Source organism: Eufriesea mexicana, unplaced genomic scaffold (assembly GCF_001483705.2).
Source record: "Eufriesea mexicana isolate 0111107269 unplaced genomic scaffold, ASM148370v2 scaffold3377, whole genome shotgun sequence".
Taxonomy (NCBI): Eukaryota; Metazoa; Arthropoda; class Insecta; order Hymenoptera; family Apidae; genus Eufriesea; species Eufriesea mexicana.
The window spans coordinates 1,060,523-1,072,757 of NW_016911411.1; the positions used below are offsets into that span (position 1 = coordinate 1,060,523).

Sequence of the window (12,235 nt, forward strand, 5' to 3'; positions counted from 1 at the left end):
GGGGGGAGAGGAAATTCAATAACCCCTTTCGCATCCGGCGGGAATCGATTTCGCGTTTAAAAAGGGGCAGCTGGCGGCGCTGGGGTAAGGCGGGCTAGTAAAAGCAGCATCGTTCCGATGGATACTTACATGGTGCGTATGTGCGTCAATCCGTCGAACGAGCCGTGCATAACGCAGGTTATGGCGTTCTCGTGCAGGTTCCTGCGAAAATGATGTTCGAGGGGGTTACCCCGGGTGATAGCGTTTTATGAAGAGACATAAAAGTTTCTACTCACAGGGTCTTAAGATTCGTCAGGCCGGTGAACATCTTGTGGTGCACCTCCCTCAGCTGGTTCTCCGACAGGAGCCTGCGAAAACGAGAGTGGCGCTCGTTACGGCAATGGCGCACGGGTAGGGGGCGCGCTGGTAGCGAAATATTAAAAGAAGAGGCGCTCTATGGGTACCCTTTACGCGTCGATGGGAATCGATGCCTCCACGCGTCGTTGCACCGTCGAAACCATGGAAAATTCGCGCACAAATTACTATCGCTATCGCGCGAAACCTCTGTCGCTCTATCTCCGATAAACCGATTTTCCGCGGGAACGTGAGGCTCGATTTCATTACACTGGTCTTCGTCGCGTTATGGTGGTTTCAGTTTTTGCACATTTTTATTTTACTTTTTATTTTTTCTTTTTCTTTTTTGGTGAAATAATTTGATGGGGTTTTTCTGCGTGTTAATTTAACATTTCTGGTTCCAACTGGTTGCTTTATACCGATTTTTAGATCGTTTTGTGGATCGTTGCTTCGATTTTATGAGGACAATGGTTCGGTTCTTGTTAGATGACGAGTTATGGTGTTATCGGTATTCATTTTATTCAATATGAATTTTATAAGAGAAAACAGGTAGGAGTTATAGAATCGTGAGATGGGAGTGGATCTGTGGCAAGAAGAAAATTTTGAAATTTTATTTGACATTATATATAGTCATCAGTAGATGATGAGAAGTGCTTATTGATATTGTATATTTATATATTATTACAGCTACGATGATTTGTCCGAAGCTCAACGTAAAATTAACAAAATTTGACTACCGAATTGCTCAAAAAATAATATCGAAATTTTATTTAAAATTAAATATAGTAGGATCAGGAAATGAGAAGAAGTGCACATTAATATTGAACAGTTATAGTATGTATAGTTAGATATTGCTACAGCTACGATGATTTATCTGAAGCTCAACATAAAATTAAGAAAATTTGACTACCGAATTGCTCGAAAAATAATATCGATATTTTCATTTTCGGAATAAAATAGTAAAACCCTTTTTCTAGATCCAATAATCTTTTACCAAATAAAGTATTAACAATTGTAATTTATACCACTGTGCCCCTACATAATTTCATTTAAAATATGGTAATATTTAATAAATAACAAACTACCAATTTTCACCAATAAACGATTAACCAACCTATTTTAAAATTTATCTATTTAAAAATTTGTTGAAACAAAAGGGAAAGATATCGAAATGAGGTGATCATAGAAAAATCGATTATGCGTATAAATCATAACAAAGGTATTCGAGTAATCGCGACAAATGTAAAATTTTGGATGCAAAATTTAAAAATGGCTGTACAGACCAGGTTCAGTGTTAGTACTATTTTTAAACGGCACGAACGATCGATACATCGTTCTTTGAAAAGAATCGAGGAGCGACGGGAAGACAGGTGGATCAAGAGGGTAGCACGGGACAAACAAAATGGCGGTCGTATATCTGAGCAATAATTCAAAACGTTTGCCAGTTGGAAAGCTGCGCTGCGCAAATATTTTCATACGTCGGTATAGTCCGTTCGAATTCTTCTGCAAACAAAAAAATATTTATCGTCCGACGTGTTTTTCCTTGGGGACGCGCGTCATTTCGATTCATGCTTTGCACTCGGCCGTACTAAAATACACACGAGCAACAGCCACCCTCCGCCCCTCCGGCTATCTAATTAATCGACCCATTGTCCCGTTAATTGCCTTTGAAAATTAAATCCTATTCTGCTTCGTTAAAGCTCGTTTCAAAGTCCCGATCGAGTTAGGCACAAATAACGCAAGTAATCTCGACGGTCTGAATACAGCCCTGTTATTCGCAGCTTTCTCATCTGGAAACGTTTCGGAAGGCGACACCAGAGAAAAGGAAAAAAAAAAAAGGAGAAAGAGGAAAAAAGAGAAAATTGAAACAAACAACGATTTTCATGACAAATCGAATTACCCCGTCGAATTAATAGCATGGTTTTAAATTTCGGACTCATTGGCTTTTTAAAACGATATTTTGTCACACGTGAAATTTATTTTTGAAGCTTGGACGAGCTTCGATTTATTATAATGTCAGAAGTAATATTTTTCTTGGGAATTTTTTATTTGTTTTAGATTTATTATTCTTTTACGAAAATATTGTTTTTTTAGGGAAAAATGAGATAAAGAGTTTATTAGAAATTTTTGCAGCTGATATTTTAAAAATTCTTTCGATTTTTGACAGAAGTAATATTTTTCTTGGGAATTTTATATTTATTTTGAATTTATTATTCCTTTGTGAAAATACTGCTTTTTTTAGAGGAAAATGAGATGAAGAGATTATTAGAAATTTTTGCAGCTGATATTTTAAAAATTCTTTCGATTTTTGACAGAAGTAATATTTTTCTTGGGAATTTTATATTTATTTTGAATTTATTATTTTTTTATGAGAATATTGTTTTTTAGAGAAATTAATTTTTAGCATTATTTTGTATCGTAATTAAATGTTAATTGTGTAGGATAAAATTTAATTATTTTTAAAGCGATATCCACCGTGTTATCTGATTTTTGTTTTCGAGCAATTTTCACGTGTGTATCGTGTTTTCCAACGTGTTTGTTGTCACTTAGTTTTATGAGTGTGAGAAATAATCTTTAATTAAGTAAATGTGCAAATATGTACAAACGGCGGCGCATTTTTACCATTATACTAATTGTAATTTTAAGACCGAAACGAATTCAATTACTGGCTTTCAGGGCATTAATATTACTCTTTGAAACACAAACTAAAAAGCAATTTCATTCTATTTTGATCTCTGTCGAAGATAACACCTCTAATGAACAAGCCTTTATACACAGCGTAGTATCATAAAATCAAATTTCCTGCTAAATATAGTATCGCGCATTATCATGCAGCCCTTAATTAAATACTTACTACAATAGGCGCGAGTGCAAACCTAATTTCAGAATCCTCGAAACTCGAATCCAAGACATTATAAAAAATCGACACAGTGATTCCTTCACTCGTCCACTACATATTCAATTTTCCCATAATCCTTGGGAAAAATTCGGAGTATATTTTAAATTTCAAACGTCGATAAAAATTTCTCAGAATTTCGAATTTTCGGAACCTCGTAAAGCATCGACCCGCTCCCTATTTATTCGTCAATTTGAAATTTAATCTCCTATATTTTTAAAAGAACTTTCTATCAAATTTTCAATTTAAACGACGAAATATGTTCGAAATTTCGTGCTCGTAAATTTTGAAGCCATAAATTATCGAAAAATCGTCTAATCGATTTTCTAAACGTTGAGAAAATTGCAAGGTCTCGATCTTTGATTTTTCAAATAACAAAGAGGTTGCAAAATTCCGAATTCTTCAAAATTTTCTTCGATTTTCATAAATTTCTATATTCTCAGAATCTTATTTCTATTATACACATAAAAATCGTCAATAATAAAATAAAATAAGCGAAAGATATACAGATCGATTGGTCAGTGATGCAAAGACTCGACATTTGATTTCTAAAATAACAAAAGGTGGCGAAATTTCGAACTTTCCGAAAGTATCGCAAATTTTCTTGAATTTTCATAAATTTCGATATTCCGAGAATCTTATTTCTACCATATATATATGGAAAAGTGGCGAATGATAAGGCAGAATAAAAAGATAAGGCGAAAAAGACTTACAGTTCGGTGAGTTTGTGTGCACCCTGAAACGCAGAGGCCTCGATGCGCGAGATTTTATTCTTCCTGAGGTCCAAATGCTGCAGCTCCGGCAACTTCTCGAACAGGCCGTCGGCTTTGATCTTATCCAGCTCATTGTTGGCCAACAGTCTGGGCGCAAGGACAAAGAAAGCCAGGGAGACGAGAAAGTTAGAGTCTATCGTCAGCGTCTGATACGGGGAGCAATTAATCGCGCTACGGGGCGTCGATCCATTAAACGAGTTCGAATAATTTATTTCGAATAATAGCTCGGCCTGTTCATTGTTCGCTGCTCCCGCTAGCTACGGGCCAGCTTTTAATCAGATAATTATCTCGTCGGTCGTTTGAATTAATTTTCTCGCGCGAACGAGAAAACGGGGGGCCTCGAACAACATTCGTCACGATCCAGCGATCAGATCGATCCACTGGCTCTTTTCTCGCATTACGATTCGTTATTGAAAACCATCGTCATTACGTCTATTTCGATACCTCATTCAGGGATTCCTCAAATTTTCACAATTATCCGAGAATCGTCTTTTTCATAAATTAATTGCCATATATTTTATTTAGAGCAAAGTTAACCCCTTGACTGATTGACAAAATTTTATAAATTAGTCCAAGAATGAGAATAACATATTTTTGATAAATTAATTGACATAAGTTTTTCTTGGAATAAAGTTAACCCCTTGGGTGGTCGATAAAATTTTTAAAATTAATCCAGGAATGAGAATATTCTATTTTTCGTAAGTTAATTGGCATAAGTTTTTCTTGGAATAAAGTTAAATCCTGAAGTGGTCGATAAAATTTTTAAAATTAGTCCAAGAGTGAGAATATCCTATTTTTCGTAAATCAATTGGCATAAGTTCTCTTCAGAGCAAAGTTAACCCCTCTAGTGATTGATACAATTTTTCAAATTACTCTAAAAATAAGAATATCGTGCTTCTCGTAAATTAGTTGACACAGACTTTTGTTAAAAAATAGTAAAAAAACGAATTATTTGTTATTACGTGTATTTCAAGCCTCTGCCAAAAGAACTTTCCATGTCTGTGACTAGTCGGCCATTTTTATGGTCCTGAGCACGTGTCTGTGCGAAAATTCACTCTGAATTCTAATCTAAACTTTCTTCCAAGAGACTTGGCTTATCTCCTTGCAGAAATTTTTAAACAAAGCTTTCTCCAGAATGGAACCATTCTCATATGACTGTAGTTTCATTCCCAAAGGATTCAAGCATGCCAAAATTTTTGCAACGGACAGTCTCTTTCTTTAAACACGTAACAATATTTCTCATAATAATTAACAAAATTCTGAGCATCTAATACTGCATAATAAAATTGCATAATTTGTCGTCTCCCTCATTTTTGGGACGTAGACGTGACAGCTGACCACGCAAGGGGTTGACGATTAATTTCTCCAAACTACCCCAGAAATATTTACAAACGATTTCGTCTTCGCTCCCGAACAAAGACACCCTGTCAAATGAATTCTAATTAATTAATTCTAATCTTCCACGAGTTCCAAGTATCCAGTAGGAGATTAAAAACCGCGACGAAGCATGATCGCGATAGGATAAAATCGATAGGCCGCGGTGGCTGTACTCACAAGGTGGACGTGTAGATTGGCAGGTCCTTGGGTATCGACGTCAGCTTCCTTTTGGAACAATCCACTGTCGCCCCGTCGCAAACACACGGTTCTGGACACTCTCCAGGCAGGATGCACTCGCCTGCTCTCTTCGTCAAGAGCTCCTCGTCGCCTAAGTACAAACAGCCGGATACAAAATCTACTTCAAGTAATCTCGTCTGATCTGTCTTTCCCTCTCAGGGCTACAGAGTGTCGCTCTTCAAATGAGTCAGTGATTAAAGCGTTTAAGGGCTTAAAAACGCGACGCCATAGAGAAGGCTGCTAGATTCTGTCAATGTCGGGACTACCACCACCGTCACAGTGGCTCTCACTTCTGATCGATCGAGCATGCTAACTACTTATCTACGACTTCGACGATTACCGTATCGAAGAAACTGTCTGATTAATCGTTTAACGATAGACTTCCATCCCAGTGATCACGACGAGCTGTCTTTCATTCGAATGAATCGCTAATTGACTGACAGCCTCTACGAAATCTCCGATGAAATTCCGCCGATTCTAATTGACGAGTAACACGACGTTTCGAGATAACAGGTGATCACCGCAAAGGAAACTTCCGATGGCAGTTTAGGACAAGCTGTCACGGTCAAATTGGCGCTAGAGCGCGTCATCACTGGCAACATTGACGAGCCGAAGAGTACAATACGGTGTCACAGGCAGTCAGCTTTTACTCTCGAAATGACACAGCGCTGCCACGTTAATGGCTCTCAGCTTTTATAAAGTAGAAATTGCGGTACCATTATAGGAGCACTCAGCTTCAATTTATACAAAAATCTAGCTGCCCGTATCAAGGAGCCGTCTAATCCACGGGTATCGCGTCGAGAAGTTCGCGACTCTGGCTTGGATCTAGGGGGAACAGAGGGAACAAGGTAAGAGGAAAAGAGGAGAGGCAAAGTGGACGGAAATACCAGGCCATCGATCGTGGAAGTTACGCGTGGACTCATGGGGACACCGCGAGCCCGGTCACAAGATGGCGGCGGCCGGCGAAGAAACGAGGCCCGCGGAGAAAGTGACCACGCGACGCCGCGTGTAGCCCCGTTATTAAACGCGGGACGCAAATTACCGATATAATTACGCGCGTGTATCGCGGCGGACAATTTGTAATGCGGCGTATAATGTGATGATAAATCACCTGCGCGCGCGTACTCATACATAAACATATTCACCTCGGAGCACCGTGACATTCAACACTCAATTAACGTGCGAGAGAGAGAGAGAAAGAGAGAGAGAGAGAGGAGGAGAGAGAGAGAGAGTTCGTGTCGATGCTTAATTTAATGATATCGCAGCCACCGCTGTTCATTATCAAAATTTATCGCCGCGACGTTAACATGGTAACCCAGCGCGAGCGATCGGGCCGCCACCTATCTTCGACTTCCATTAATCGATCGCCATCGTGATCACCCAGAATCTTGTTTTTCCGTCGTTTACCGGTGATATCGAATTCCTTTTTCGCGTGTCTTGTGCTATGATGCACGTGAGTACACTGAGAGAATATTGGAAGAGGTTAGTAAACTGTCAGGTAATGTTTGATAATGTTTGATAATGTTTGAAAGTTAGAAAAATGTGAAGATGTGAACGATGTGAACGGTAATTGTAAAACGAGAATACTATGCTTGAGTTAGGAGAATATGTTACGGGAAGATTCTCTCGAGATGGTTTCTATGGGATTTTTTATTTCACTATAACCTCAAATTTGTAAGGTATTTACAAAGAATAAATGTTAGTACTGTAAATTAAATTACTCCGATTTTATTTAGTCAAGGGAAAGATAAAATTGTTTTCTGAATTGATAATTTATGATAGTTATACTTCGCTGTATACTATAACCTCAAATTTGTAAGATATTTACGAAGAATAAATGTTAGTACTGTAAATTAAATTACTTCGATTTTATTTAGTCAAGGGAAAGATAAAATTGTTCTCCGAACTGATAATTTAGTTATACTTTTCGATATTGTTTAATAATAGCTACCTGCCAATATAGTTAATAATACAAACATTGTTCCGAGAAAGGAACATTTAATTCAAAGGGAATATCGCGATGCAGAGGAAAAAATTTCTTTATAGTCACTGCTACTTGTCATGTCAAACGAAGAATCGTTATTGGTAGATGCCGTACCGACTCGATTGCACGTTGACCTTAAACATAACCTCAATAATAACGAGCGTCACTAAAAATTGCGAAGATTATAGAAACTCGCCTTTATATAACGTCACACGACTTTCATTTCTTATTTCTTTCTCCTCTTAATGGTAACTAGATGTCAATATTAGCATATAGAAACTCGCCCTTAAGAACGTAACATCCTGCACTTTTCCTTTAATTTCCAATTTCATCCTTCTTTACACAAACTCACGGCAATTCTCGATAAAATGAAATGAAAAATTCAGTCCACGAAAATTACATTTCTTAAAAATTCGTCGTAATTAATTTACCATCGGATCGTTTTACAACATTTGCAAACCATTTTCATTCAGAACCTAACCTCTTAACCTCGTTACCAGATCTCGCGCTTCTCTCGAATTCCCCGAAAATTCTCGACAATTCCAAGCTCTCAGCGCGAATTTTTTCGTGGAAGGCAGTGAGAGGCCAAAAATCACGCGAGCTGGCGCGAAATTTCGCGAGTAAGTCCTCGTTTGGTGGAAACGCGGCATAAGGGTAACGGCTACGTCCAGCCGCATACGTGCCAGCCGAGTGTTTATTTTCCGCTGTGATTTGCCGCGCGCGGAAACAGCCGAGGTAGGAGGAGCGCGATTATATTCCGCTCGGCTAAGTGCAATTAGGTGAAATATACAACCGTGAAAAGGAAATGCACGATGTTCCTGTTGTTATTCTTGAACACGCGCGCCTTCAAGATTTCTCTGCTCACGGCACGCCTCCTCGAGCGCCTCTCCTACGCCACTTACTCTCGGTCTGTCGTCTTTTCATTCGAGAACCAGGCTTTGAGTCCACCTTGAGACGCGATGGCGATTCGTGGCAGGGTCAGAAGGGCTGCTCGCAATCGAGATTTACCACTGAGCACCGGTTCCGAACGTCTCGCGACCGTGATCAATCATCTTTCTTGTCCACAGGTGGCGCTAGTGTGTCTAGGGAATCTAAGAAGGCTCGAGGACAAAATCGTCTTTCGTACTTCCATCGAGGGAGCTGATGGATTCCCTTCTTTCACTTGGGTCTTACCTAGGTGACATTTTTGGAGTATCTTAAGAAATTTTTTCTCGGTTTCTATCGTGTATTGGAGGCATAGTTATCTATTGTCGAGCGAGAATTGTTTTCTTAGGAGATTCAGATGGATCGTGAAATATTTTTATAGGGAAGAAGTTAAGCTAACGAATTAATGAATTTTTCGATTTATACTATTATTATAGCTTTCTTACTTCCATCGAATGAACTGATGGATTCCCTTCTTTCAGTCGGGCCTTACCTAGGTGACATTTTTAGAGTATCTTGAAAAATTTTTTCGTGGAATCTATTTTATAGGAGTATAGGAGTCATAGTGATCTATTGTTGAGTGAAAATTATTTTCTTAAGAGATTCAGCTGGATCGTGAAATATTTTTATAGGAAAGAAGTTAAGCTAATTAATTAATTATTTATGCTATTCCAATATTATAGCTACTGCGAGACGAGGAGTATGGTTCAAGTCTCGAAAGCCTGTATTTTTGGTTTTGCAACCTACTGTACAGAATCCTGAGTCCGAATGAAATATCTTTGAACTCTGCAGCGTATCTATAGCGTCAATTTTGAATTTTCCCAATGAAAAATACCGTGCTCTCTGTCGTCTACTTTCCTCTCGATCTAGATCAAAAATAAGAAATTTATCAATTCGAAATTGATGCTGATAAATGAATTCCGTGAAAGGAATGCGAGATGTAGAGAGGCAATAAATTCTGAATTCCAAGTCACTGAATCATTTCTTCACTTACGCCGAATATTTTCAGCAACGATCTCTCTGTTAGCCGGAAGATGGAAGGTATCCTCGTGCATTACCGACTCGTATCCGTGTTCCGTGTTGCGTTTAGAAGAGAAATATCAGAGAAATCGGGTCGTGCTTACCCTTACATTTGAACTTGTCGTCCCGCATCGAATCGATCCTCCGCTTCTGCACCCTCTTCGGCGACTCGCACTTGGGTCCCGACGTCTCGATGGGGTTCGCGTGAAGATACGCGTTCAGCCATCGCAGATTACAGTCGCAGATGAACGGGTTCTTTGCCAAATGTCTGCGGGAAAATGCGACGAATTTCTTCAAAATCATCCTTCCTTTCATAAATCTCGTATCGGCTTATTCCGGCGTGGGAATTCCGATTCTTTCAAACACAACGATCCCGTTTTTATCGTTTCCCACGCTCGATGGATAGAAGCACGGCCCAGAAATTGATAAAAGGAAGCTTCTGCGAGATTTCGCGTTGGCTTCTGTTCCATTCGCTCGACGACAACGATTTTGCACGGTTACTCGCTTTCATCGATGGGCAGAGGAAGCATACGAAAGAAAGATTTCTGCAAGACGACTCGTTTTCAATTTATCTCGCGTTTTCACGTCCGATTATTTCGGAAATTTCGTAACGAAGTTGGAGAAAGACGTGGAAATAGAATGCAAATAATTTATTATTCGGTCTCCCGTTATAAGGCACCAGCGTTAGCCAATATCTAACAACGTTTCCACGTTCGGAAATAAATGCAAAGCTTGGAAATAAAATGCAAATAATTTATTATTCGCTCTCTCGTTATAAGACACCATCGTCACCCAATATCTAACAAAATTTGCAAGTATTTGATTCTTATATCGGTTACCCAATAAATTTGGTAATATTATTACATAGAATTTTTATTTTTCATTGGTACCTTTATCCCTCTCTCCGGAAATTATTTTTAAGAATTTAATTTAAATTGTACAATTCTAATCGAAATAATTGTAATAATAATTATAATAAAATAATAACAATTGCAATAATTCTAATCGAATATCAATCATTTTTGTCGATATTGAGACACCAAGAATCTTAATACCAAGGTAACGTAGAGGTAATGATACCTCTATCTTGGCTCCACGAATCTCAGACGTTCCTCTTTAACGCGTCGCGCTGAATCGCGGCAAACGCTCGGGTTTATCCGAATTGGACGTCGGAGGGTTTATTAAAAATTCACGAACGCGTCAGGGAGCATACGTATAATACCGTGACACGTGAAAAACGCTGACGAACTTGCCGAATATTATTATAATCCAGCCCGATATCCACCGAGAATTATCCCCTAATAGTCTGCGATGAATTATGGCGGAATAACGCGATCAATTCGGACAGAATCTAACAATTTGCCCGCATATTTCGATGAAAACGCTGTAAGAGTGTCAATCAGCGAACAACCGTGGCCGAATATTCCGCGAGCCAATGGTACACAACGAACCGAACGCGGTGCGACACGCGTTTGCAATTCGATCCTTTACAACGGGCGTTTGGAAGGGCTCGAAGCGTTAAAGCCGCGGTAATTTGTATAAATTAACGGTTCAATGGCGGGATACAAACAGCGTTTTAATGCTTCGTAGATTGGCGAAAGTTCCATTGGCCAGGGATCTGATGTTGTTATTGTACAGCGACAACAGAGTCAGGCTGGTCAGATCTCGGAACAGATCGGTTCGTATGCAGGATATCTGGTTCGCGTTCAGCAGCCTGAAAAGTTCGTTTTGTCTCGTCAATTTACGTGGCTGGTGACTCCATTGATCGGCGAATAATTAAACAGCGGCTATGCCACGCTGAATTTCCAAATTCCGCGAAATTTTCTGGCATATCGAGTACGAAATTGTGAATCGTTGAAGAGTTGCAAGTTGCAATTGAAGATGATGGAACGATAGATGATCATGGCTTAGCTCGTTTAATTATTCTACATGGAGCTATAAATTATTAATTTTTGATCGTATCCTACATTTAATTTCGACTAACTTGTACACAAGTTGCTTATGATTTTATTCGATTTTTGTGCTTTTGTTGATCGATGCATAGCACTCGATTTTATTCAAAAGTGGACAGTAATTATTTATTCATTTATTTATTTATTTATTTATGCTTCTATTATTTGGGATCGCGAAAATTATGATTGCTAGAGTAGACAGTAATTATTTATTTATTTATTTATAAATAATAATTTATTTATTTATTCTATTGCTTGGGATCCTAAAAACTATGATTGTTAGAGTAGACAGTAATTATTTATTTATTTATTTATGCTTCTGTTACTTGGGATTACGAAAACTATGATTACTAGAATAGACAGTAATTAATTATTTATTTATTTATGCTTCTATTGCTTGAGATCGCGAAAACTATAATTACTACAATATTTATTTCAAATCTAACACACTATATGTAAAATTCACGTTTCCCTAATCCCTAAAAATTGACTAAGAAATCCAAATAAAATTATTAAATTGAACATCAGACGATTGCGAAATAAAATTATTATTAATTTCATTAGGACTCTAACAAATATTTCCCGCCAAAAATTATTCAAAAATTATTAAAAATTATTCAGGCGAACTTACAGTAACTCCAAGTTAGTCAGGCCTTGGAACAGTCCACTGGGCAGCTCGGTGATCTTATTTCCATACAGCACACTGCAACGAACGTGCGAGGATTTTCAACATCGGAAG

At 38.3% G+C, this 12,235-nt stretch overlaps 1 protein-coding gene across 1 annotated transcript in view; it reads right to left on the minus strand.

The window, feature by feature from the left end:
* Positions 1–12,235, minus strand: part of sli (slit guidance ligand) — a 50,590-nt gene that overhangs the window by 21,369 nt on the left and 16,986 nt on the right. The window contains exons 9-16 of the mRNA XM_017904791.1: positions 12,128–12,199; positions 11,104–11,258; positions 10,094–10,100; positions 9,649–9,812; positions 5,557–5,707; positions 3,943–4,089; positions 276–347; positions 130–201 (exon numbers count right to left, since the gene is read on the minus strand). Of these exons, the coding sequence (XP_017760280.1) occupies positions 130–201; positions 276–347; positions 3,943–4,089; positions 5,557–5,707; positions 9,649–9,812; positions 10,094–10,100; positions 11,104–11,258; positions 12,128–12,199 (840 nt within the window). The remainder of the gene's footprint in view (positions 1–129; positions 202–275; positions 348–3,942; positions 4,090–5,556; positions 5,708–9,648; positions 9,813–10,093; positions 10,101–11,103; positions 11,259–12,127; positions 12,200–12,235) is intronic.